Raw genomic sequence first — 25,705 nt, 5'->3', positions numbered from 1 at the left:
GAGGCAGGCAGATCGCTGTGAGTTCGAGGCCAACCTGGTCTACAAAGTAAGTCCAGGACAGCCAAGGCTACACAGAGAAACCCTGTCTCGAAAAACAAAACAAAACAAACAAACAATATATATACACATTATATATACACAAGATTTATTTTAGATATATGTACATATATGTATATATATGTTCTGCCTGTGCATCTACCTCTTTAGAAGAGCAGCCAGTGCTCTTACCCTCTGAGCTGTCTCTAGCCCCAGCTGCTCTGTTTTCATGCCCCCTCCACTTTTTTCTTTCCCCCAGAGAAATGGAAGGTGAGCTTGAGATGGTTCTGGAGTCCACTGCCAAGGAGAACAAGAGGATGCGAGCTCTTCTGCAGGCCACCCTGGAAAGGAGAGGCACACAGCACATGGGAGCCCTCGAGGACGCCTCTCAGGGAGACCTGCCAGTTGGCTATGACTTCAGCTATGGTGACATGCAGCTTCCAGCTACCGCTGCCCGCCAGAGGCTCGGGGAGTCTGTGGCGTAGACCTCCTGTCTGAGGTGTCCACGTCCCCCAAGCTGGTAGGTGGCTCCTCTCCCAGGATGGCTAGTGTGACAAGGAAACCTGTGGAAGCAAGAAAGAAATAAATCAGCCGGGGCATCGAATACTTTTAGTTTTCCTTTATTTATCTTTTTTTAAGGGTTACATATTGAACCCAGTGGTCTGCATGCATGAGGCAGGCCTCACCGAGCAGCCCAGGCTAGCCTCCAGCACTTGCTCTCCATGCCTGAGTGCTTGGATTACAGCAGTGACTCAGACACCTCTCCACATTTTTTCTTTTCTTTCTTTCTTTCTTTTCTTTTCTTTCTTTCTTTTTTTTTTTTTTTTTTGAGATCTTAAAATGTCTATCAAAGGCTCATGCAGGCAAAACACCCAGACACATTAAGCAAACAAACAAATAATGTGTGTGTGTGTATGTGTGTGTGTACATATAAATATAAGAAAAGGGGCAAAGGTGAGATTAGAGACAGAGAGGGGAGCAATGGGCTTAGGAGAATGATGGAAGTGTCACGAGTGTCCCACGAGGAACTGTGTTACCTGGAACACAGTGACAGGCCTGGCCTGGGCACATCTCAGTGGCAGACCATGTCTTTGCACACACAGGGCCTTGAGCTCAATTCCCAGCACAGAGTATGAAGGAAAGACAGGCAAGTGTAAAGGCAAGGCCCGTGCTTCCGGTGCCTGGAGACCTGGGCCTGCGTCCCCAGCACTTCGAAGATGCCTTTCCTTGCCCATTCTCTCCATCCTCGCTGATTGTTTTATGATGACATATGAGAGTCTGTGGCCCTCTGAGCCTTTGCTGTTTTCCTACACTCTGCCCAGCTTCTTCCGGCTGAAACTCAGGCACTAAGCAAACACATCATACCTACGTTTTATTCCCGCTTTACTTCTCTCTTAAAAAAAAATTTTTTTTTGTATATTATATGTACAGTATTCTGCCTGCATGTACACCTGCAGGCCAGAAGAGGGCACCAGATCTCATTACTGATGGTTGTGAGCCGCCATATGGTTGCTGGGAATTGAACTCAGGACCTCTGGAAGAGCAGCCAGTGCTCTTAACCTCTGAGCCATCTCCCCAGCCCCTGCTTTACTTCTCTTGAGCCCCACTGTTGTTGTTGTTGTTGTTGTTGTTGTTGTTGTTGTTGTTGTGTCATGGCCCTCCAGGGACCCAGTGCCCACAGAACAGCACTCTGCAGGAGGATTATGAGTCCAGGGCTTGCTCCGGCAGCTTAGCGAGACCATCTCTAGATACAGAGTAATCCAAGGACTGGGGTGTAGTTCAATGGTATGTTCAAGGCCCCTGGGTCAAGCCCATGGCATAGGGGAATGGAGCTAGCGATGGCGCCCCCTTGTGGGCCTGTGAGGATGGCAGAGGAGGTTCCACACTGGACCCTCAGGGTGCTGCATTTGCAGCAGCTGGATAATAAAGATCGTTTGTCAGCTGGGCGTGGTGGCGCACACCTGTGATCCCAGCACTCGGGAAGCAGAGGCAGGTGGATCGCTGTGAGTTCAAGGCCAGCCTGGTCTACAAAGTGAGTCCAGGACAGCTAAGGCTACACAGAGAAACCCTGTCTCGAAAAAACAACAAAACAAAAACAACAACAACAAAACCCATAAAATAAAGATCCTTTGTCAAGGCCAGAAATCTTTACCTCTGTTCCCTTTTGGTCAAAGGCAAAGCTCCTTCCCTTCTCACCTTATCTCTTCCTCTCAGGATGGGCACATGAGCCCAGGCCAGCATGGCACTCAAGTTCCTGTCCCTCAGACCTGAGCACTGGTGCCTCACGCGTGCTAAATGCCTCTTCTCCCCATCTCGAGTATGTGTGTGTGTGTGTGTGTGTGTGTGCAAGAGAGGAGGTGACAGGTTTTCCTTCCTTCTTTCCTCCCTTCCTGTGGAGGTTGAGAGGGGAGGAAGTTAACCTAGTTTGGATGACAGCAGAAGCGGTTTGACTGGCAAGCATGAGGGGCGGGGTTAAATTCCCATCCCGCCCCACTCCCACCCTCCGGGAAGCGGGAAGCGGGAAGCGAAGAGCAGTTGGATGGATGCCTGGGACTCAGTACCAGCTGTCCTGGCTTCATCCACCTGCGCCAGGTCAGCCCGAGACCCTGTCTCAAAAACAAAAACAAAAAAACCAACCTGGGGCCCCAGGGATCGAACTCAGGTTGCCAGGTTTGGTAGCCGGAGTCCTTCCCTGCTGAGCCAAAAAGTTGTCCTGGGCATAGCACCCACCCACCCAGCGAGCCTCACCCTCGCTGGGGCGGGGTGACCGTGGGGGCACTGTCTTCAGAGACACAGTGACCAGCGAGCGTGCGTCTAGCAAGATGACATTTCCTAGCGTCCAGAGAAAGTCATAGAAAGAGAAGAAAGCTCAAGTGTTACCCTTTGCACTCCTAGGGCAGGCTGAAGGGAGGGAGCAGATAGCTGCCTCGAGGGAGGGGCTTGGGGCATTTCAGTTCCCAGCACTGAAAACAAACGAAAACAAACCTCTACAAAAGAAAACAACTGAACAACAAACCAACAGACTTCTTAGCATCTCTCGTCCTCCAGGTGGCCCTAGGAGAGAATTCTGAAAAACCCGCCCCCGCCACACCCCACTCCCCGCTGCCCACCGCACCCCTCCCAACCCCCCCGACTCCAGCCCTGACCTTCGGTGCCTTCCCACTCTTTGAGGATGCTGCAGCTTCGGCTCCAGTTCCTAGTGTGAGATGGGGGGGAGCCAGTGGCTAAGACCCCCATTGGGCCCAGCCAAGGGAGCCTTTGGCTCCTCCCACTTAGATTGGAGATCCAGGATTGGCTCCCTAAAGCCTCCTATTGCTGGCTTTCTCTGGGCCTCAGTTTCCCCATGGGGAAAGTGAAGATGGACCGGATGGTGTCTTTGCGTTCCTTTTCCCCCCTCCATGGTCCAGTGATCAAGTCCTGGGTTCCTTGAGCAGCACGTGATGGGCACCTGAGGGCACTTGGCTGGAGTCCTGGTGAAAATGGAGCATCCTGGTAAGTCCCTGTCCCGTCCCAGTACCCTCCTCCACCCCCTACTCCAGCTCCCCTACGCCCCCCCCCCGCCCCTCCCTACGCCCATCTTTGATGGGAAGACCTCACCCAAGCTCCTGCCTGCTCCCTGAAGGAAGTTCCCTGGGTGAGGAAGACACACGTGCAGGAAGGGAGGCTGCAGACTCAGCACTTTTAGTTGCCCTATGAATCCCTAGATCCAGCCCAGTGAGAGAGTAAAGGGCTGGTTCCCAAGTTTATGCCGGATATATGCGAGGTTTCCATTAATCTGGTTTTGTTGTTGTTGTTTGTTTGTTTTTGCTTTTAAGCACAAATGATCCAGGCAAAGATAAACATTTCTGGGGGAAGCTGAGCTTGTCTGACCACCCCCCACCCCACCCCCCCTTTTTTTTTTTTTAAATCTGGGGGAAGGTGGGTGTTTAATAATTACCTTTGTTGACCTCTGTACCTTCTGGCTTCCTCCACGCCTGGGCACAAGACATGGCCCTTCCTGGGGCTCGGCCCTGCAGTTGGGCGGTGGTCAGAAAAGCGAGCAGTGAGCATCGTCAAAGGTGAGGGAGGCCGCTTCTGCCCTGTTGGGGGCCCTAAGCAGAAAAGGATTTAGACAGAGGGTACCACCATAGCCTCAATGTACATTGAGCTGTTCTATTCTGGTAAACCACTCTTGCTAACATTTCAGTATGTTTCAATTTGGTTTACTGTATTTATTTATCTTGTTGTTGTTGTTGTTGTTGTTTTAGAAGCTGAGTCTTTCTATGTATCCCAGGTTGGCCTGACTTGCTGGGTAGCCCAGGCTGGCCTTGAACTTGGTATTCCTCTTCCTCAACTTCCCCAGCGCTGGGAGAACAGGTATGCGCTATTATTTATATAATGTGTGTTCATCTCTTTTTAGTTTTGAAAAACAGCGACGCGGGGTTAGAAGCAGAGTGTGTTTTAAATGTAGTGGGGCCGGAGGGAGGAAACTGAATAACTTTGGAAGAGGTACAGCAAGCTCTGTGGCCTGGAGAGCATCCACAGCTGCCTTTCCTCCTGGAGTGGAGCAGTGAATCTGTCGGGGGCGGGAGGGGGGCAGATTGAGGGCTGTGAGCCTTGCTTTGGGGCAACCACCTAGCTGCCCAAGGGCAAGAGAGAGCCTGATGAAGACCCCTCTGCGTGTGGCTTACACCTGCTGACTCAAGGTTAGACCCTGGCTCTCCTTCCAGACCCTGGAAGGAGCCGTGAGGAACCATGGAAGAGACAAACCTGAGGAGACGGAAAGAGGATGAGAAATCCACGCACAGTAACAAACCCAAGACCACAAGCCTCCAGAAAGAGGTGAGGAGTGGCGGGGCTGGGGCTGGTGGCCCCACTGGTCCCTGGAAAGACAGACAGGGTTTGCTTGTTTGTTTGCTGAACCAAGGTCCCGCTATGGAGCTCTGGCTGGCCAGGAACTAAGGATTCTTCTACGCCAGCATCCTTAGTATTATGGTGACAGGCGAGCAATGCCTGGATGTATTTTTGTTATTGTTTTGGGGGGGGGGTTGTTTTTTTTAGTCTGTTTGTCAAATCTCGCTGAAGCTGTAGCTACAGGCAGTTGTGAGCCACCACGTGAGTGCTGGGCATAGAGCTTGGGTCCTCTACAAGAATAGTACTCACTCCTAACTGCCCAGCGGGCCCTCCAGCACCCTAGCTGGTTTTGCAAAGTATATGTGTGTGTGCATTGGGTTTTTTTTGTTTTTTGTTTTGGTTTTTTGAGACACGGTCCCTCTGTGTAGCCTTGGCTGTCCTGGACACGCTTTGTAGACCAGGGCTGGCCTCGAACTCACAGCAATCCACCTGCCTCTGCCTCCCGAGTGCTGGGATTAAAGGCGTGCGCCACCACGCCCGGCTTGCAAAGCATGTTTTAAAATGAACAATTATCTGGACCTGTCTCTTGCACACTCACCAGTGAATTTAGTAAACTCTTTTGAAGTCCGTGCACATGTACTTGAAGTCCGCGCAGGCGTTTCTAGGTATTAGCAGGACAATCTATCCTTACGGGGAGCCTGCAAACCCTTCAAGAAGGGTCTGCGAGGCCTGTGATGGCTGGCTCCCCTAGGACTCCAGCCTCTTCGCAGCAGCTGGTGGTCTTCTGCCCCAGTAGTGGAGCTGGCGATGGGGGACCTGCAGCCCCTGTGCTGCTGTGCAGGAGGGAGCCCAAGCGCACAGGGAGGGGACCAGCTGACTGCACCCGAGCTGCTGTGTGGTGGGGCTGAGGGGACGGGGTTCCAGGGTAAGAGTGGAAGTAGATCAGAGCTGGGCACACCATCCTGCGCCTGTCCCAGGCACACAGGCAGAGCAGGAGCCAGACACGAAGGGCCAGGTGGCCTTTGAGGCCCATGGATGAGGAACCAGGTCCCCAGGGCAGCTCAGGATAGACTCTGAGCTCCAGGTGGCTTCAGGGACAACACTGAGGGACTGAGGTGGCGGGGGTGGGGGGGGGGTGGGGAGGGTGGGGGGGGTAGGGGACTTCTGGGTCCCACCATGTGGCAGGCAGAGGAGCTGGAGAGGGCTGCAGGAAGCTCTCTGGCCTGGTGGGGGGAGGGTAATACACCCAGACCATGGATCAGCGTGGAGTCTTCACGCCCAGGTGTCAGGCTTTGGGCAGTGACACTGTCCTCCCTGCCGTTCTGAGTCCTGACTCCAGCAGTGTCATCTTGGGACCCTGTGACCCTGCAGTCACCCAGCGCAGCAAGCAAAGCCCAGGGGTCTATGCTTGGGCAGCCAGATGCTAAATGGCTACCAGTGTCTGATTTGGAAACTCTGTCTCTGTCTCTTTCTGTCTCTCTCTCTGTCTCTGTCTCTCTCTGTCTCTCTCTGTGTGTGTGATGTGTATCTATCTCTCTGTCTCTCTGTGTGTGTGATGTGTATCTATCTCTCTCTGTCTGTGTGTGTGTGTGTGTGTGTGTGATGTGTATCTATCTCTCTTTGTCTCTGTCTCTGTCTCTCTCTGTCTCTGTCTCTCTGTGTGTGTGATGTGTATCTATCTCTCTTTGTCTCTGTCTCTGTCTGCTTCCTCAGTGCTGGGATTACCGGTGCCCTTTGTCACACCCATTAAAGAACTCTTTCCTGCTCCAACCAACCAAGAGGCACTTCCCACAGGCTCTTGTTTCTAGGAGCCTGTTGCCCGAATCAGCGTTTACATGGAAGGCGGGAAGCAAGCCTTGCTTTGCCTTCCTGGCTGTCCACCTCGATTTCCCCGTGTGTGAAATGGGCATGAGAGGTATAGCTCGGAACATGGGGAGGTTCTGGGGTCTCCACGTAAGGAAAGTGGCCTGGTGCTCCCACGGCAGCAGCACCGGGGGGGGGGGGGGGGTGGCACGCCTGGGACGAGAGTCAGTTTGGGCTGTTCTGGTCACGCTGGGCTCTGGGGAACGGTCACCCCTGCCCCCTGTGAGCGCCTGGCTGTTCAATTAGCTCCATCCTTGGACACGCAGGTGGGCCTTCTCAGCGGCATCTGCGTCATTGTGGGTACCATCATCGGCTCTGGCATCTTCATCTCTCCCAAGTCTGTGCTGGCCAACACAGAATCCGTGGGGCCTTGTCTCATTATCTGGGCAGCCTGTGGAATCCTGGCTACGCTGGGTAATAGAGGCGACTCCCGGGTGACCTCCCCATCGGGTGACGACACAAGGACAGGGCCTCAGTTCGTAGCCCACGCTGGTCTCAAACCCTCAGTCCTCCTAAGGGTCTGGATTATAGGCTTGCGGCACCATGCCGGGGCTGGGCTCCTTCCGGTGGGTGTGGCACATGAGGGAGAATCCAGCAGCAGTCAGAGGCCCGGAAGCCAGAAATGGGCTCTTCGGGATGTGAGCACCCGAGGGAGGAAGGCTCCACGGAACGGGGCGCAGCCTCACAAGGGGTCGGCTCCCCTCTTCTGCGTTCCAGGAGCCCTGTGCTTTGCAGAGCTTGGCACAATGATCACCAAGTCTGGGGGTGAGTACCCCTATCTGATGGAGGCCTTTGGGCCCATCCCTGCCTACCTCTTCTCCTGGACCAGCCTGATCGTCATGAAGCCTTCATCCTTCGCCATCATCTGCCTCAGTTTTTCCGAGTATGTGTGCGCAGCCTTTTACTCGGGCTGCAAGCCTCCTGGCGTGGTCGTGAAACTCCTGGCGGCCGCAGCCATCTGTGAGTGCCAAGCCTGCAACCCCGGGGGTGCGGGTGGGGGGTGCGGTGGGGGAGGGGGGAGGCAGAGAGGGCCTGCCGGATTCTGGTCTAGGCTCTTCTTTTTCCCCAGAGAGAGGCACAGCAGGCCTGCAAGGTCTGGTGAAGCAGGCCAGGGCTGGCTATCCCAGCAGGCCTCTGGGGGGCTATCCTGGGCTATCCTGGCTACTTCTTTATGGTTTGAGACTGGGCATGATTTGAAGGGTCAACATTGGTGCATTTTCAAAGGTGCCGAAGCAAGCTTATTTAGTTCTTCATTGAGGATGTTGCCGGGGGAGGGGGGGTGGGGGGGGCGGGCCGGGGGTGGAGGACTAGAAAGGAAGGGATTTGCGGGACCCTGGGAAAAACCATGACTACAGAATGTCACCCCACTCGGGCCTTCCCAGTGCTTATCACTACCGTGAATGCGCTGAGCGTGCGGCTCGGGAGCTACGTCCAGAATGTCTTCACGGCAGCCAAGCTGGTGATCGTAGCCATCATCATCATCAGCGGTCTGGTCTTCCTGGCCCAAGGTGAGCCGCAGCCCTACCCGGCAAGTGACATCTTGTCTTCTGGAGTGGTCTTGCCCAGGAGCATGTGTGTTTTCTGCTTTGTGTATTTGTGCTTGCTTGTCGGTGTTTATTTATTTTTACTTATTTATTTTTTTGTCTGTTTGTTTGCTTTTTTTTTTTTTTTCCGAGAAAGGGTCTCTCTGTGTAGCCTTGGCTGTCCTGGACTCGCTTTGTAGACCAGGCTGGCCTTGAACTCACAGCGATCCGCCTGCCTCTGCCTCCCGAGTGCTGGGATTAAAGGCCTGGGCCACTGCGCCTGGCTTCTTTTTTTTTTTTTTTCCTTTGGTTTTTTCAAGACAGGGTTTCTCTGTGTAGCCTAGGCTGTCCTAGACTCCTTTTGTAGACCAGGCTGGCCTCTAACTCACAGTGATCCTCCTGCCCCTGCCTCTCTGAGTGCTGGGATTAAGGGTGTGCACCACCATGCCTGGATTTTTGGTATTTATTTATTTATTTATTATTTATTTATTTATTGATGATACAGGACCTCACAAAATATAGCCCAGTCTTGCCTCTGACTTGAAGTGCTCCTGCCTCAGTATTCTAAGTGCTCAGGTGACAGGCCTGCACTTCCACACGGAGTTTTGGTTCCTTTAATAAACAGGGGTCACGAGAGTCACGCCCTTCTCTCTGGTAGACAGGGGAATGAAGTCAGCATCTGGGCAGCTGACATTCACTCTTCACTGGCTTCATTTCAGGACATACAAAGAACTTTCAGAATTCTTTTGAGGGTGCGCAGAACTCTGTGGGTGCCATCAGCCTGGCATTTTACAATGGCCTCTGGGCCTACGATGGGTGGTAAGTTTTCCCGAAACCCCCCCAAGTCTACTGGTGGGTTCCCAGGGCGGTCTGATTTCAGCTGCTATAGAAAACAAAGGCGTTGGGGTCTGGAGAGATGGCTCAGTGGTTAGGAGCCCTGTCTGTTCTTCCTAAGGTCCTGAGTTCAATTCCCAGCACCCACATGGTGGCTCACAACCATCTGTAATGAGATCTGGTGCCCTCTTCTGGCCTGCAGGGGTACATGCAGGCAGAACACTGTGTAAATAATAAATACATCTTTAAAACAAAACAAGACAAAACAAAACAAAGATGTCTCCTTTCAGGGGTTCAGTGGCACCACCTTCATAGTTCTGAAGTGCCCAAACCCTGAATCTTCCCCCCCCCCCCACAACACCCCTCTATCCTCATGGATGAGATCATGGGGTCAAAGTTCTTGATTAGCTTGAACTGGCATTGGCTCCTGACAGTGTCCTGGGAGGGGGTGGTTGGTGAAGCCCTGTTTAGAATCTTTTACCAGGAGAATCCCATCTGGGCTGAACAGAGGCAGCACAGACTGTCCCACAAACCTGACAAGAGCAAGGAAATGCAATGGCGCTGCCACAGCAGTCCTGGAAACGTTAGGTGGACTGTGCGTGTGTCCTTCAAGGCAGAAGCGTGGCCACAGTGCTGCCGCCTTCCCCCACTTCTATAGATTTCATCTTTCTTTCAACCTCTTTCCAGTTTTTCTTTTCTTTTTTTTTCTTTTTTTTTTTTTTCCCCAAGACAAAGTTTCTCTGTGTAGTCTTAGGCTGTCCTAGACTCACTTTGTAGACCAGGCTGGCCTCGAACTCACAGTTATCAGCCTGCCTCTCCCTCCCAAGTGCTGGTATTAAAGGTGTGCACCACCACGCCTGGCTTCTTTCCAGTTTTTCACAGTACCCTGAATATTTTTGAAAATTCATGTGATTTCCACAGAGAGCAAAGACTTAACCCATTGACAGACACCTGGCTCTTGGCAGTTGTGAGGCTGTTACCACCAGATCTATGGGGCAGAACTTACCCTGCATTGTGTGGGAAAGCCCTTTATGGCCTTTTTATTTTTTCTTCCGAAATTACCACTCTTTGCTTTTTTGAGACGGGGTTTTTCTGTGTAGCCTTGGCTGTCCTGGACTCCCTTTATAGACCAGGCTAGCTTTGAACTCACAGAGATCCACCTGCCTCTGCCTCCTGAGTGCTGGGATTAAAAGTGTGCACCACCACGCCCAGCTTCTTTGCATTATTTTATTTTGTTCTGTTTTTAATGTTGGGGGATGGAACCCAGGGTGTTTTATATTCTAAGAAAGCATTCTATTGCTGAGCCACACCCCAGCCCCTCACTGGGGGATTCTAGGCAGGGGCTCTACCACTGAGCCACACCCCCAACCCCTCACTGGGGGATTCTAGGCAGGGGCTCTACCACTGAGCCACACCCCCAACCCCTCACTGGGGGATTCTAGGCAGGGGCTCTACCACTGAGCCACACCAGCCTGTCACTGGAGGATTCTAGGCAGGGTCTCTACCACTGAACCCACACCCCAGCCTGTCACTGGGGGCTCTTAAAATGAGCCATCATTTGTCATTGCTTCACAAACTTAGCCAAAAAAGTCACGTAGCAAGTCACAGTGACACCCTTGTTACTTTTCTTCATCTAGGAACCAACTAAACTATATCACTGAAGAGCTCAGAAACCCTTACAGGTAAGAGCACTGCAGGAGACAGTGCGCCTGCAGCGTGTTTCTCCTCTGTGTAAGGCAGAATGTGGAGCTCCTGCCTGTCTCTTATTTCATGACCCTCTCCTGCTCAGTAGATTCCCGCCCCCTACCCCTGTGGGCGTGGAGCCCAGCGCTGTGTGAGTGCCAACCAGTGCTCTAGCCCTAGGCGAGGATCTGGCACTGAATGAACCCATGTGTGCCTTAGCCCGTTGGTACATTTGTACCATTGGACAGCAACGTGGTTGGTAATTGGAAGGAAGACCATTGGCTTTATCTCTGCTTTAACCACTCAGTTCTCCTGCCTTGGAGTATCCTTTAAAAATGTCTCTTGTCTCTGTCTGTGGCCCTAAGGATTCCTGGGACCCCAGTGTACTTTGGAGTGGAGGCAGGGCCGACAGGAGGGAGATGAAAAGTCCATCTTGCTGGGCAGTGATGGCACATGCCTTTAATCCTAGCACTCGGGAGGCAGAGGCAGGCGGATCGCTGTGAGTTCGAGGCCAGCCTGGTCTACAAAGTGAGTCCAGGACAGCCAAGGCTACACAGAGAAACCCTGTCTCGAAAAACAAAAAAACAAAACAAAAAAAAAAAAAAGGGAGAGAGAGAGAGAAAAGAAAAGTCCATCTTACCAGCTTCATAGGATGCTCTGGTGTGACTCTGGGTTCCTGTGTCTCTGTCCCTCTCAGAAACCTGCCCATGGCCATTGTCATCGGGATTCCCCTGGTGACAGTATGCTACATCCTCATGAATGTTTCCTACTTCACGGTGATGACCCCCACAGAGCTCCTGCAGTCCCAGGCTGTGGCCGTGGTAAGTGGCTGTGGCCGTGGAAAGTGGCTGTGGCCGTGGTAAGTGGCTGTGGCCGTGGTAAGTGGCTGTGGCCGTGGAAAGTGGCTGTGGCTGTGGAAAGTGGCTGTGGCAGTGACCTTTGGAAGGAAGGAGACGCGAAGAACAGAAGGCCGGGGCACACATTTTACGCTGGGCGCCAAAGGCAGTGGGTAAGACTGCCGATGTGCAGCGGGCCATTGCTCCGAGGACCTGGGCGTCCCTTCCAGGTACATACAGCAATGGCTGAAGGACCCTGGGCTGGAGTCCCCAGTGGAAGGAAGGAGGAGGGTGCAATTGAGTGAGAGGAGGTGATTTTAGTGATGGGTGGTGGGACCACACAGCTGAGGAGGGGTCCCTAGGATGGTTGAAAAGTCCATAACCCTGAGATGGGTGTTAAGGCAAGGCCGTGTCTAGTGAGGGGATTAAGGAGAAGTGGGGTCAGGAAGTAAGTGAGGTGCGCCAGGGCCAAGAAATAAGATAAGTGAGGCGCATCTGGGAGATGAGGTGAGGGAGAGGAGGTAGGGCAGGAAGTGAGGGGCAGGTCGGTGAGATGACTGAGAAGGCCAGGGATGTGGGCAAGGGTCCTGTCATCAGCAAGATGTGCGCTGCTGTTCTCAAGGTTTCTCCCTTTTCTCCGGTAGAGGACCCCCAAGGCCGTTGTGGACAGTGAAGTGAGATGGGGGTGTGGGTGCCCAGAGAAACCCCTCAGCATTGCCCTCTGCTTTTCTCCAGACCTTCGGAGACCGCGTCCTCTATCCAGCATCTTGGGTAGTCCCCCTATTTGTGGCATTTTCAACCATCGGTGCCGCTAATGGGACCTGCTTTACCGCGGGCAGGTAGGGTACCACATCTTCTCACGTTCTCAGGATGGGCAGTGGGCAACAAAGCCAATGATGGGCGCCCTACATCCTTAGGGCTCTGGCAGATTAGATCCCACATGGGGCGGGGGCCTGACCCCAGAGCATGCTGGGTACACATGCACGAACTCTGAAGTCTGGACAAGGGATGTAGTTTGAACCTCAAAACAGAGTAGCGAGAACGGGGTGGGCAGCCTTGCTGGGTGGAGCTGGGCTTGGCTTGTGTTGTTCAGTGACCCTGGGCTCTAAACTAGGAAACGCTGGCACGGCAGAACAAGGCTGAGGGTGGTGTCACCAGGTGAACAAGGCTTGGCTCTCATGTGGCACTTTCCGTTTCATTTTCTCCCGATGATCCTTCCCAAACGTTCTGTCATGTTAATATATGCCTGGCCAGGAGTTGACGGGGTCAGTCTGTATCAGGCCTCAGCTCCGAGGAGCCATGGACAGCTCAGGGCTTGTCACCTGAGTAGGTGTAGTTTGCCACTCTCTCGATCCCACTGGTGTGGACAGTTAACAGTTGTGTTCTCTCGTTCTCTCTCTCTCTCTCCTTCCTTCCCTCCCTTTCTCCCTCTGTGAGGGGCATGCTTTAACAAAGCCCACAGTGATGGACCAAGCGTGGGTTGTTTCTATGAACACTGCTGTGGGAACATTCTGGAACATGTCTTTGCACACGGTAGTGCTCCGAATGAATAGACTTCCAAGTGGCCTGCCAAACATCACATGTTAAACATGAATTCCAACTACAAACTAACCCTGCTAAAGCTGCAGCGGAGCGTGGGTCTATTTCTACACACATCCCAGGCGTTCTGAGCTCGGTCGGGGCAGGACTCAGCGGCAGACTGCCTGCCCAGCATGCGCCAGGTCCTGCGGTCCTTGCCTAGTAAGGAAGGGACGAGAGATAGAGACAAAAGAAAAACACTTTTGGCTAGTCTAGGGTCTTGATATTTATGCGTAAATTATGTTTTCTCATTAGCAAATAATTGCATGTGTTTCTGAGTGTCAGTGTGACGTTTTGATAGCTGTATGTACTGTTGAAAGAGCAAATTAACCTATCCGTCACCCCGCATTGTTTCTTTCTGCTGAGAGCATTTCCCATCAACTCTTTGCAGTAGTTTTGAAATATGCATCAAGAAAGCAGCAGTAGACATGTGTAAACGGATCTGTGCAGTAGGACCCTTAGATCTTTTGGGGGATCAACCCAGGCATGTCAGGGCTGGGCTATGCGGAAGACCTAGTTTTAGTTTTCTGAGGAAACTTACAATGGTTTCCAGTGACTGTACCTGTTTTCTTTTTCTGTTTTTGTTTTTCAAGATAGGGTTTCTCTGTGTAGCCTTGGCTTTCCTGGACTCCCTCTGTAGACCAGGCTGGTCTCTGTGGTCGCTCTGGTTGAACTCACGGCGATCCGCCTGACTCTGCCTCCCAAGTGCTGGGATTAAAGGCGTGCGCCACCGCCGCCCGGCCGACTGTACCAGTTTTCAATCCGACTGACAGTGAATAAGGGTTCCCTTTCCCTCACATCGTTGCTGGCGTTTTTTTCCTGATAGTGCTCATCTTGCTTAGAATAAATGGAATCTCAAAGCAGTGTTCAGTGGCGTTCCCCCATGGCTACGGATGCTGAACACTTCTTTTTCTCATATTAAACTCAACATTGTCTTTATGACACTTATTTGTGCACGTGAAGATCTGTGTGGGCATGCGTGTGCTGTGGTACTCACGTAGAGGTCAGTGCAACTTTCAGGAGTCAGTTCTCTTCTTGTATTATGTGAGCCCCAGGAATGAGGCAAACTCCATTGCTAGGCTTTGCAGCAAGTGCTTTCACTTGATGAGCCATCTTTCCAGCCAAACGTGGGTGTTGAACATTTTTAAATTTTGAGACAGGGTTTCTCCGTATAGCCTTGGCTGTCCCAGACTGGCTTTGTAGACCAGGCTGGCCTCAAACTCACAGCGATCCGCCTGCCTCTGCCTCCCGAGTGCTGGGATTACAAGCGAGCGTGACTGTGCCTGCCTTTGCTGAGCACTTTTAAAAGTGCTTATTACTTGTGTTTCTTTTTCTGAGGATTCTGTATCCACTATCCCATTTAAACATTTTTTTTTTCTAGCTTCATTTTAAAGTAATTCGCGTCAAATGTGTGGCTGGCAAAGATTTTATCCATTTTGAGGACTGCCTCTGCGCCCAATTAACTGTTTTCCCTTTGAATTTCATTATTTTCCATTTGTCAACTTTAGTTTTGTTGCTTGAGTGACAGAAAGTCCTTACCCGTGTCTGTTTCTTGAATGTTTTCCTTATTGTTTCCTTTAATGTTTTCAGAGTTTCACGCCTTACAGTAAAGTCTTTGATCCACTAAGTTCTAGTGCTCACTGTCTATCTGTCTGTCTGTCTGTCTGTCTCTGGCACTAGAATTACAGGATTCTTCATGTCTGGCTTTTCTCACAACCTAAAAAAAAACCATTATTGGTTCTTTGTGAATTTCGCATCAAGCACCCCAATCCCACTCATCTTCGTACCCCCTTCTAGCCTTGTAATCCCCCGAGGGGGGAAAAAAACACCTCAGTGTGGGAGCTGCAGTGTGCCCACAGTGCACCCTTCTGTCTGTCCACACTGCTTTGCTTGCAAATGTTCATGGCAGTGACTCGGTGGTCTGGTACTAGGCCTCCGGCTTCTGCTGCTCTAGCAGTACCGGAACTGGGACCCCTCTCTGACACCCTGTTGTTGGCCTGTGTCATGGAGACCCTGTAGTTTTGGGTCTGAGGGACCGGCCCCTGCATGCACTCTAGCAGTGCGTCAATGGGGTAGGTGCTGGGGTGGGCAGATTCAAAGCCTGGGCCTGAGCGGTGTCTGAGCAGGTCAGCCTGCTGGCTCTCCTGCCCTCGGGGCTGGCTCACCTGCAAACCCTGCAACCAGGACCAGCTCCACTGCTGCCTAGGCGAGGTACAGGGCCCGCTCTCCCGAGTGCTGCAGCTGGTGAGGGACATGGCCAGCTCTCCTGCTCTCAGGACCCCGAGGCCAGCTCTCTTGCTTGCCATAAATGGTGAGGGATGAAGGTGTGGTGTGTAGCATCTCTCCCTCACCTACCCCACCACGCAGCAGACAAGCTGCACGGCCAGCTCTCCCACACTCAAACCCTTGGGGCTGGCTCACCCACTGCCCCACCATTGGGGTCAGGTCTTCTGTGCTGCCCAGGTGAGGCTCTCCCCTCAACTTCTGTTCGTCTGCTTTGATTATTGAGATGGGGTTTCTCTGTGTAGCCTTTGGCTATCTGGGACTCTTTGGCTGTCCGGAACTTGTTCACAGTGATCCTCCTGCCTCTGCCTCTCGAGTGCTGGGGTTACAGGCATGTGCCACCATGCCCAGCTTCCCCTCAACTTTTAATAGTTTTTTTTTGACAATTTCATAATACACATACTGTATTCTAATTGTCATCACTGTCCACACCCTTTGAGCCCCACCCTAACCCCTTTTAGTTCCCTTTCCCAAGCCGTGCCGTTTTAACTAGGGCCACTTGTGAGACTGTTTGTAACCAGCTGGTGGAGCCTGGTGGAATAAGAATGTGTCTAAAACCGAGGTCTTCCTCCCTCTCACAGAACCCATCAGTAGCCATAGTTCAGGAAGAGGAAGTAAGGTCCTAAGGTGTCTTCCCAGCCTGAGAGGAGCTGCTGACAGGTTGTCCCCTGCAGGCCCACTGTGGGCAGCTGCGGCCGCATGGAGACCATGTTTGAGTTGGTCGTATCATACTCAGAGGATAGATCACAGCCCTTCTCCTGGCTTCTGGATTTTCTGTTCTTTCCACTCTCCTTCCAGTGATTCCTGAACCTTCAGGGGGGGTTGGGGTAACTTTCCTGTTTAGGGCTGAGCCTGTCTTTCAGCAGCACCTTGCACAGCCATGCGTCTGTGTATTCAACTCATTCATTGCAAAGAGAAGCATCTCTGTTTAAGGCTGTGAGAGTGGCACAGCTCGTCAGGAATAGATTCCTTTCTGCGGCATTTGTCTCTCGTCTGATCAGAGTGGTCTGTTGCGCCCATAGCAGCTATGCCACCATCACACTGACATCACACCTGACCCTGACCCTGTGCCACCATCACACTGACATCACACCTGACCCTGACCCTAACCCTGTGCCACCATCACACTGACATCACACCTGACCCTGACCCTGTGCCACCATCACACTGACATCACACCTGACCCTGACCCTGTGCCACCATCACACTGACATCACACCTGACCCTGACCCTAACCCTGTGCCACCATCACACTGACATCACACCTGACCCTGACCCTAACCCTGTGCCACCATCACACTGACATCACACCTGACCCTGTGCCACCATCACACTGACATCACACCTGACCCTGACCCTGTGCCACCATCACACTGACATCACACCTGACCCTGACCCTGTGCCACCATCACACTGACATCACACCTGACCCTGACCCTAACCCTGTGCCACCATCACACTGACATCACACCTGACCCTGTGCCACCATCACACTGACATCACACCTGACCCTGACCCTGTGCCACCATCACACTGACATCACACCTGACCCTGACCCTAACCCTGTGCCACCATCACACTGACATCACACCTGACCCTGACCCTGTGCCACCATCACACTGACATCACACCTGACCCTGACCCTAACCCTGTGCCACCATCACCACTGACACCCGTTTGTTTTGCTTTAATTTGGATGCTGGGGACTAAACTCAGGTGCTCATACTCGACAGCAATCATTTTACTCTCTCACTCATCTCCCTAGCTATGGAGTTGATGTGTATATTGAGTTAAAAGATCTGGTTTTGTTGGGCATGGTGGCACACACTTTTAGTCCCAGCACTCGGGAGGCAGAGGCAGGTGGATCTCTGTGAGTTCAAGGCCAGCCTGGTCTACAAAGGGAGTCCAGGACAGCCAGGACTACAAGAGAAACTCTGTCTCAAAACAAAAACAAAAACAAAAACAACACTTTAGCTGGGTGTGTTGACGCACGCCTTTAATGCCAGCACTCGAGAGGCAGAGGCAGGTGGATCTCTGTGAGTTCGAGGCCAGCCTGGTCTACAAAGCAGGTCCAGGACAGCCAGCCAGGACTACAAGAGAAACCCTGTCTTGAAAAACAAAACAAAATAAACAAAACAAAAAGTGGCTCAGTGGCAGAGCCAATGCTCAGCACATACAGGGCTCTCATTTTACCCCTACAACAGTAGGTAAGACTTGACTGGTTTTTATTTTGGTGTGTGTGTGTTTTTGGTTTTTTTTATTTTTATTTTTTTATTTTTCGAGACAGGGTTTCTTTTTTTTTTTTTTTTTTTTTTTTTGGTTTTTCGAGACAGGGTTTCTCTGTGTAGTCTTGGCTGTCCTAGACTCGCTTTGTAGTCCAGGCTGGCCTCGAACTCACAGCGATCCGCCTATCTCTGCCTCCCGAGTGCTGGGATTAAAGGCGTGCGCCACCACGCCCAGCTAGAGACAGGGTTTCTCTGTGTAGCCTTGACTGTCCTGGACTCGCTTTGTAGACCAGGCTGGCCTCAAACTCACAGCGATCCGCCTGCCTCTGCCTCCTGAGTGCTGGGATTAAAGGCGTGTGCCACCACGCCCGGCATGTGTGTGTGTTTTTTAAGATTTATTTTTATGTATACAGTGCTCTGCCTGCATGTACACCTGCAGGCCAGAAGAGGGCACCAGATCTCATTATAGATGGTTGTGAGCCATCATGTGGTTGCTGGGAATTGAACTCAGGACCTTTGTAAGAGCACTTGGTGCCCTTACCCTCTGAGCCATCTCTCCAGCCCAGTTGACTTCTTTTTAATTGCTTACAAAATTATGAAATTTATGTTGTATAGATGTTTCCCTTACCAAAAGACTTATTGAAGCATATACCTTTATGCAGTCAGTACTGCTTCTTATGACTGTAGTGAGAGTTTTGGTTTCTTTAAAGACACAGAACTATTATGGGGATATGCCTTCATTTTAATCCCAGGTGTGGGATATGGGGCTACTTGCGGCGGCTGACTATGATTTGTCTCGTGCTCTAGCAGAGGCGTGGTTTTGCCAGCTGCAGATAGTTTCTATGATTGTGTGGCACTTAAAATCCTGGGGACCTTTCAGAGGGTATATAAATGCTAGAGCCCAATAAGAGGGTTTTGGGGTTGCTGTTGGTCACGGTTTGTTTAATAGTTGGGCACAAAGAGGAAACAAGAAGAAATTAGATGTCGTGATGGCGAAGGTCAAACTTGTCCCAAGAAACTCGACATGGCAGGGAGGAGTCTAAGGATGACATCGCCCCCTTCTTCACCCCTGACGTTATTCGAGGGTCTCTTTCCTCTCCATCCTTCTCTCTTACCTAGTGTTAGAGGTTGAAAGGGAAGAACAGTGCAGGGTGGAAGAAAGGCTGCTCAAGTGCTGCCGGTGAGTGTAATTCTACTGCACTGTAACTAGAAACTTCAGTCTTTACCGACATCAGTACTTGAGAAATATTTTGCTTAGATTTTTATGTTCAATTATGTCTGTGTCGGTGTGCACATGTGAGTGGACACCCGTGGACACGGGAGGCATCAGAGTCCCCTGAAGCCAGTCATGCAGCTGTGACCCACCCAGCATGTGTCCTCTGCAGGAGCAGTGTGCACTTTGTAACTACTGAGCCAGCTCTGCAGCCTCCAGTCTCTCTCTCTCTCTCTCTGTGTGTGTGTGTGTGTGTGTGTGTGTGTGTGTGTGACAAAAGTGTCAGGTCTCCTTGAACTAGAGTCACAGGCAATTATGAGCCACCTGTTGTGGGTATTGGAAATGGAGCTCTCACCCTCTGGGAGATCAGCAAGTGCTCTTGAAGTCTTAAGCGTGGCAATTTTCATGTATTTTTGATCTTTTCTTTTTCTCTGCTTCACATTTTAAACAGTCTGATTGCCAGATGAGGCAGAACTGGGGAAGAGAAGGGGTCTGCTCGGGTCCCCTTATGTGCCTTTAAGACATGGGGGCCAAGGGCCAGGGCCCCTCGGCTTCCTGGCCGGGCCCACGCTCTGGACTAGCCTTTGCACCTCTTCTTGCCTGACTCTTGGGAGTCGAGCAAGAATCCACTCCTAAGCTATGTCCACCCTGCCCGTGTCCTAATGACTCCATGGGACCAGGATGAATCCCTCACAGGTGCAGTTAACCGTCACACAGGCCCTCCAGCCTCTCCCCAGGGCCTTGCCCGAGAGCTCAGAGGCAGGCGCACCTCAGGCTCACGCCCGGTGCCTTCCCTGTGTTCTTTCAGACTCATCTATGTGGCTGGCCGGGAAGGCCACATGCTCAAAGTGCTCTCGTACATCAGCGTTAAGCGCCTCACACCTGCTCCTGCCCTTATATTTTATGTAAGTATGAGCTCCACCAGCAAGAGGAGTGTCTCTCCTGGCAGGGGACGAAGTACAGCTGTGCCGCTGAGCGCAGGACTTTGAGTGAGCCGGGCCCCTTCATTCCCTGATACAACCCAGAGCCTCCCAAGCCTATGTGCACTGCGCTCTTACACGCATGCCCTTATTCTGAGGCAAATGACTCGGAGGCCTAGAGTTCCAGGGAGGGGACAGGTGCATCCTTCATGGTGCCTGCTAACTTGGATCATCCCCAGTGGCTGCAGTTTCTTGGGGACAGGTAGGCTTGGCTCAGGGCCACAACGCTAAACTTATGTCCATTTCCCCACTGACTCTGAAGATGAGTGAACAGACCCAGAAAACTGGGATCCCAAGTCCAGGACCAGGCCACAGATGCAGTCATGACCACACCTGAGTTTCATCAGGCACCAACCCATAGTGAAAACTCTTTCAAGGCTAAAGTCATCCTTATAAAGCTGGTGCATTTCTTATTACTGTTTTTTTCTTGCTCAGAATCATGACTTTAGGTCAGACATGGTGTCTACACCTGTTATGCCAGCACTCAGGAGACTGAGGCAGGAAGATCCCAAGTTTCAGGCTAGCATGGGCTATAGAGCAAGACTGCACATGTGCATGCATGTGAGAGCACACACATGCAAGGGCACAACTTCATAGGCTCAAAGGTTGTCCAGGCTCCTGCTGTGGAGCCTTGAGATCAGCAATCAGTGGGGCATGCTGAGGCTGCCTGTGTGTCCCGGGGAGACAGAGGACGCCGTGCAGAGAGGCTGTGCGTGTGTGCACTGCCTGTCTGAAATGCTGCTCTTCTTCCTGCTAGGGTATCATAGCCACCATCTACATCATCCCGGGTGACATCAACTCCTTAGTCAACTACTTCAGTTTTGCTGCATGGCTGTTTTATGGGATGACAATCCTAGGACTCATTGTGATGAGATTCACAAGGAAAGACCTGGAAAGGCCCATCAAGGTAAGTCTGTGTCTGGACGTCACTGCAGCTCTGGTTCCTGGGAAGACATGGAAGGCAGCCATTTCCAGTGCTGTTCTTAGCCTGACTGCTCTCCTGCTGAGCACCTGTGCTTATTTCAAAGGGTAGCTTACAATCCAGAGACACTGCAGTGCTCACCGTACAGGGGACCTGCGTCCCACCTGTGCCCACTTCTCACAGGCCCTGGCCTTTCCGCCATCCTCACACAGTGATGGGGACTTTAGAACCCACCCTGGTCCCAGCCTGTGTACATGCTCAGTGTGCTTCCGCCCGCCCATGTCCTCATGGCTGATGCATGCACACACACACACACACACACACACACACACACGGAGGCGGCTGACCCACCATGTGACTTTATGTTTCTCAAAGTGGAGAAGCACAGATCTGAGAAGGGCTGCAGTGAGCAGGCTCAGGGTAAGGAGGGCCCAGTTGCTTAGAGCTGTCTGGTGGTCTAAGCGCCGCCACATCTAGAGTCATTTAGCATTTCCAACAGGCAAGGTCTTGGTGGCAGTGTGAGTTTTTAATCTTCACAGTCCCCTCGTGAACAGAGTGACAGACTAGGGAAGGCAGCAGCTCAGTCAGCATCATCACACGAGCAGATGGCTGATCGCCACAACCCGACTAGGCTGGAGACACCAGTGGCCCAGGCCCATGTGCTCTGGAAGGCACACACTGGGGGGGGGGGGGCCAGTAGGAAGACCTAGGACTCACCAGAGGACGTGGGAGAGCAATATAGTAACCTTCCTCCTCCAGGGTCTTAGGAAGTCCCCACAAAGCCCCCCGACCAGGACAGAGGCATTTCCAGAACTATAGAGATGACATCCCCAATTCCCTTCTAGAGGAGAGGGGGGTGGAGAAAGACAAGAGCAGCATCGGTCCCTTTCCCACTCTCTGCCCAGATGACAATCTGACAATGCGGTGCTACCCAAAGGAAGAGAGTGCAACCAGGCCAACTGCGCTTGAAGAGCAGCTCCCATGAAAGGCTCCAGGCTGAGTAGTTGCTGTGAGCTCAGTCTACGCCTAGGAGACCTTGTTTTGGGGTGAGGGAGGTACACAGCGAGGAAGGGGAGAGGGAGACGTATCAGGCAGATAGGTTGTGATCTTACCAGACAAACACCTAAGCTCAACGCATTGCTTAAGACAAAGATTAAGCAAAACAAGAAACCACACTGCTACCAGCCAGGACGCACAACTCTGAGGTAGCAGCTGGGAAGGCTATGTACAGCTTAGAGCAACTGTGTTCACAAAGCACAAGAGAGGATGACCAAACACAGCAGCAGGCCGCACGCAGACACCTCCCAGTCTGCATCACTAGTGAAGCCAGGTGGGGAGCAGCCTGGACAGAGCTTGGCCACCCCAGCAGGAGGTGAAGTCACAGGAACCTGCCTCCTCCCGGGCACCTGAGCAGTATGTGTGATTATCCTAAGGCGTTCCCACCCAAGTATTCCACCACCCGTTTGCAGGGAGTGAGACTAACACGTGGAGGAAAAACTCAGAGAGGTAAGAGTCGGACACTGCATCCATCAATCACCAACTCTCTAATCTATGACAGGACGAGGCAGGCGCGCAGAGGGAGGGAACGTGGAAGTGGAGAGCAGGAGCCGTCACCTGTAGCGAGGCACACTTTATAGTTCAAAGACAAGACAGAGATGGACCAGGAGAACTGATGGCAAAGCGCCGCGGGGCTCCTGTGCTGCTGCGGGGAGCCCTGAGCGGCGATGGCAGGCTGACATGTTCACGCTCTGCTCGCAGGTGCCCATCTTCATCCCTGTCGTCGTGATTGTCGTGTCAGTGTTTCTGGTCCTGGCCCCGATCATCAGCCAGCCAGCCTGGGAGTACCTGTACTGCGTGCTGTTCATACTGAGCGGACTTATATTTTACTTCCTTTTTGTCCACTACAAGTTTGGATGGGCCCAGAGAATCTCCAGTAAGTATGGAAAGCAGGGCTGCGGGGAAGGCGCACTGTTGCCAGAGTAGCGCGGGCCCTTCCCTTACAGCACACCCCATTTCCTCTTCACAACTGCACCCCCTCCCCAGGGACACCCCTGGATCCAGCCTCAGTGTCCCCTGCTCCCATCAATCACTGTTATGAGGAAGAGAATGCACAGTTTTCTTCTGTACTGCAAAGTACACATTAGTTGGTAACAGTTTGCCACTAAGACCACACTTGAGGGTGTAAAAGCATCTGTATAATCTCATTAGATGACGTCTTTGCAGAACAGCGCCTTTTATTGTTGCTTTGAGGCAGAACTCAATAGTGTAGCTCTGGCCCCTGCTTCCTTTTGAGACCCGTGGCAAACATCTAAAAGGCTCAGTAACAGCCCCCAAATACCCCAAAGTGACAGCTAGAACTGCCAACGGGACAGGGGCCTGAGCCCTCCTATACCAAGGACACAGGGCTCTGTGTTGTGCTGTCCTGATTCTCAGCTCTTTGGACAAGTGGCTTATTTTGTTGTTTTTTTGTTTTTTTTTTTTTTGAGACAGGGTTTCTCTGTGTAGCCTTGGCTATCCTGGACTCATTTTGTAGACCAGGCTGGCCTTGAACTCACAGAAATCTGCCTGCTTCTGCCTCCTGAGTGCTGGGATTACAGGCATGTGCCACCACACCTGGCTTGGACAAGTGTTTTAAAAAGCTAGTTGCATTAGCTCTGTTTCTAGATGGAAAGTGAGGTGCCCCACAACAGTAACAGAGACTCACTGTATCTGGTTTTGTGTTTTGAGACAGGGTCTCACTGTGTAGCCTAGGCTGGTATTCTAACTCATGATCTTCCGGCCTCAGCCTTCCTGGTGGTATAGGTGTGTGTCAGGGCACTCAGCTAGGCCTTACTTTTAAAGTCTAATGGTATTATATTCAGTGAGGTTTTGCTGTAAAGCAGATTTGGTTGCAAGAAACTCCACTTACACAAGTTTGGCGGCTCCTGAGCATCAGCAGGTGGTGCTGGGACCCTGGCAGGTCTCCTCCCTGTACACAGCGCCCCTGCAGGACAAGGACTGAGCCATACAGTTCATCCCTGGGCCAACCACAGGGTGTTGTGTGCTACAGCCACTTGGTGTTAACTGAGTGGCCGCAGTGTGAGCTGCAGTCCCAGCACTGAGGATGAGGTAGGAGGGCTCCACAGACTGTTTCCATAGAAACAAAACAAAAAGCTGCCTTTTCAGTAGAAATGTCCCCCTGGCCTTTCTATGTGGCGACACACACACACACACACCTGCCACTTAAGTCCCTGTCTTAAGAGTGGGGCTGCAGATGGGAAAGGCCACCTTCAGCGTGAGTGGAGCCAGACCCTGTGAGCCCACGGCTACTGAGCTGTGAAAGCTGGCACAGTGCTGCAGGAACCAAGATGGAGAATTTAGTTCCTGTTGACTGAAGTAAAATATGATCTTCCCTGTTAGGGGTCACTAGCTCCTAACCTCTTCAGGGAGCGCACAGGCTGCAGTGTGGACTTGCAGTCAGCATCCTGATAGCTGCTCACTCTAAAAACTGTTAAGGCCTGATGACAACTCTCAGCAGTTTGAGTGAGGCCAGCCTGGGCTACACAGCACGACCCTGTCTCAAACAAACCACAAAAACATTAAAGTGGCTTAAGGTGATAAAAGAAAAATGAATAATTGTGTATTTTAAACAAAACTAGTTCTGGTTACTTCAGATGAATCAGTGCTTAGCAGCAAATATACAGACCTGAGCCATGTGCCCCAGCAGCGTGAACTGTCGGGCAGAATATAACCGAGAGAAGCAAGGGATCTCTGAAGAGGCGCTGCAGTGACTAGGGCCGCCCTGATTAAGCCTGAACGCCAGCTGTCCCCCAGGGCAGGGTCTAATGACATCACCAGCCACGGCAGGGAAGCCCGCGGCCGCACTGCTCTAACGGCACCCATGCCTCGGCTTCCATTCCAGGGCCGGTCACCAAGCACCTGCAGATGCTGATGGAAGTTGTCCCCCCAGAGAAGGACCTGGAGTAAAACGTCCATCACTCATAGCCCAGAGCTGCAACCAGTTCATTTTTGTAAGCATCATTTGTGGTTATTTCTTCCTGGTGTTTTTCTTAATGAAAACATATACTCAGATATTTGCTTAATATTATTATTCTTAGCCATCCCTAATTCTGTGACTTAAGGGTGTTTAATAGAGGTAAGAGACATTTTCAGACATCTCAGGTGTGCTGGCTGTGGTGGCGCACACCTTAATTTCAGGACTCAGGAGGCAGAGGCAGGCAGAGCTCTGTGACTTTGAGACCAGCCTGGTCTACACAGTGTTCCAGGCCACCAGGGCCTCATTGAGACCCTGTCTCAAAAATAAAAATATAGGGGTTCAGAGGTTAAGAACACTGGCTGTTCTTTCAAAGGTCCTGAGTTCAGTTGCCCCCAACCGCATGAAGGCTCACAACCATCTGTGAGATCTGGTGCCCTCTTCTGGTGCATAGGCATACATGCAGGTATATATAGTAAATATAAAACACAGAAACCCAAAAGTTAACAGGAGCTGATACCTGACAGTGCTGATGGCGAGGGAAAGCTGCATGCCAGCACCTCCCATCACACATGTGCCATTTCATAAGGCGCACACTTAACCCAAGACAGGGCAGAGACAGGGCGGTAGCTCAGGCGTTACTCTTGCGGAGCACATGTAAGGCTCTGTGTTTGTTACTGCAGACAACAGAAGCAACAGGCAATCCCTAGACCCAGTCAAGTCCACACTCACACAAAGACGCTGCTCAGCTCCACTCAGATCACTGGCAGTGGCTTTAGACTTGTTTTTTTCCTGCTCGTCCAGACCACACAGTGCTGCCACTCCCATTTTTTACCCCGTGTTGTGCGTAACTGTTCTGTGGCCCCTGCAAATATCTAAGGGAGCTCTGCATCTCGTCCCCCCTCCTTCCCCCGGTGCCTCAA

At 51.9% G+C, this 25,705-nt stretch overlaps 2 protein-coding genes and 1 long non-coding RNA gene across 7 annotated transcripts in view; 2 read left to right on the top strand and 1 right to left on the bottom strand.

The window, feature by feature from the left end:
- The window catches only part of CEP89 (centrosomal protein 89), a 43,635-nt gene extending 42,995 nt beyond the window's left edge, over positions 1 to 640 (top strand). Inside the window, exon 20 of the mRNA XM_084770093.1 lies at positions 296 to 640. Coding sequence (XP_084626219.1) covers positions 296 to 521 — 226 coding nt within the window. The 3' untranslated portion in view covers positions 522 to 640. The remainder of the gene's footprint in view (positions 1 to 295) is intronic.
- Positions 641 to 3,986: 3,346 nt separating this feature from the next.
- Positions 3,987 to 24,880, top strand: SLC7A9 (solute carrier family 7 member 9). Of its 4 annotated transcripts, none has more exons than XM_084770827.1 (14): positions 3,987 to 4,094; positions 4,284 to 4,392; positions 4,746 to 4,857; positions 6,999 to 7,146; positions 7,450 to 7,692; positions 8,115 to 8,240; positions 8,975 to 9,074; positions 10,727 to 10,771; positions 11,470 to 11,593; positions 12,344 to 12,447; positions 19,716 to 19,812; positions 20,645 to 20,794; positions 22,568 to 22,742; positions 24,711 to 24,880. In XM_084770827.1, the coding sequence occupies exons 3-14, from the start codon at positions 4,771 to 4,773 to the stop codon at positions 24,773 to 24,775; spliced, it is 1,464 nt and encodes a 487-aa protein (XP_084626953.1). In that variant the 5' UTR covers positions 3,987 to 4,094; positions 4,284 to 4,392; positions 4,746 to 4,770; the 3' UTR covers positions 24,776 to 24,880. The 4 variants fall into 4 exon arrangements, with proteins under 4 accessions (XP_084626953.1, XP_084626954.1, XP_084626955.1 ...); XM_084770828.1 differs by having other exon boundaries at positions 4,727 to 4,857; XM_084770829.1 differs by lacking the exon at positions 3,987 to 4,094 and adding an exon at positions 4,111 to 4,173.
- Positions 14,972 to 17,734, bottom strand: LOC311591334. 2 transcript variants are annotated; one of them, XR_014777060.1, is made up of 3 exons: positions 16,941 to 17,734; positions 16,781 to 16,900; positions 14,972 to 16,740 (listed from the first exon to the last, which is right to left on the bottom strand). It is a non-coding gene; the product is annotated as an uncharacterized lncRNA (long non-coding RNA). The 2 variants fall into 2 exon arrangements; XR_014777061.1 differs by having other exon boundaries at positions 16,781 to 17,060; positions 17,101 to 17,734.
- Positions 24,881 to 25,705: the final 825 nt, after the last annotated feature.

The sequence above is a fragment of the Acomys minous genome, assembly GCF_964271855.1.
Source record: "Acomys minous genome assembly, chromosome: 20".
NCBI lineage: Eukaryota > Metazoa > Chordata > Mammalia > Rodentia > Muridae > Acomys > Acomys minous.
Note: the sequence above shows the minus strand (reverse complement) of the source record. Positions and strands in the feature narration are given on the sequence as shown.

What these genes read in the sequence shown, in the direction of transcription:
- SLC7A9 (XM_084770827.1), top strand. Translation starts at nt 4,771, where the DNA reads ATGGAAGAGACAAACCTGAGGAGACGGAAAGAGGATGAGAAATCCACG. An exon ending in TGGAATCCTGGCTACGCTGG is followed by an intron (nt 7,147 to 7,449) that starts GTAATAGAGGCG and finishes TCTGCGTTCCAG; the next exon opens with GAGCCCTGTGCTTTGCAGAG. An exon ending in ACCTGCTTTACCGCGGGCAG is followed by an intron (nt 12,448 to 19,715) that starts GTAGGGTACCAC and finishes GTGTTCTTTCAG; the next exon opens with ACTCATCTATGTGGCTGGCC.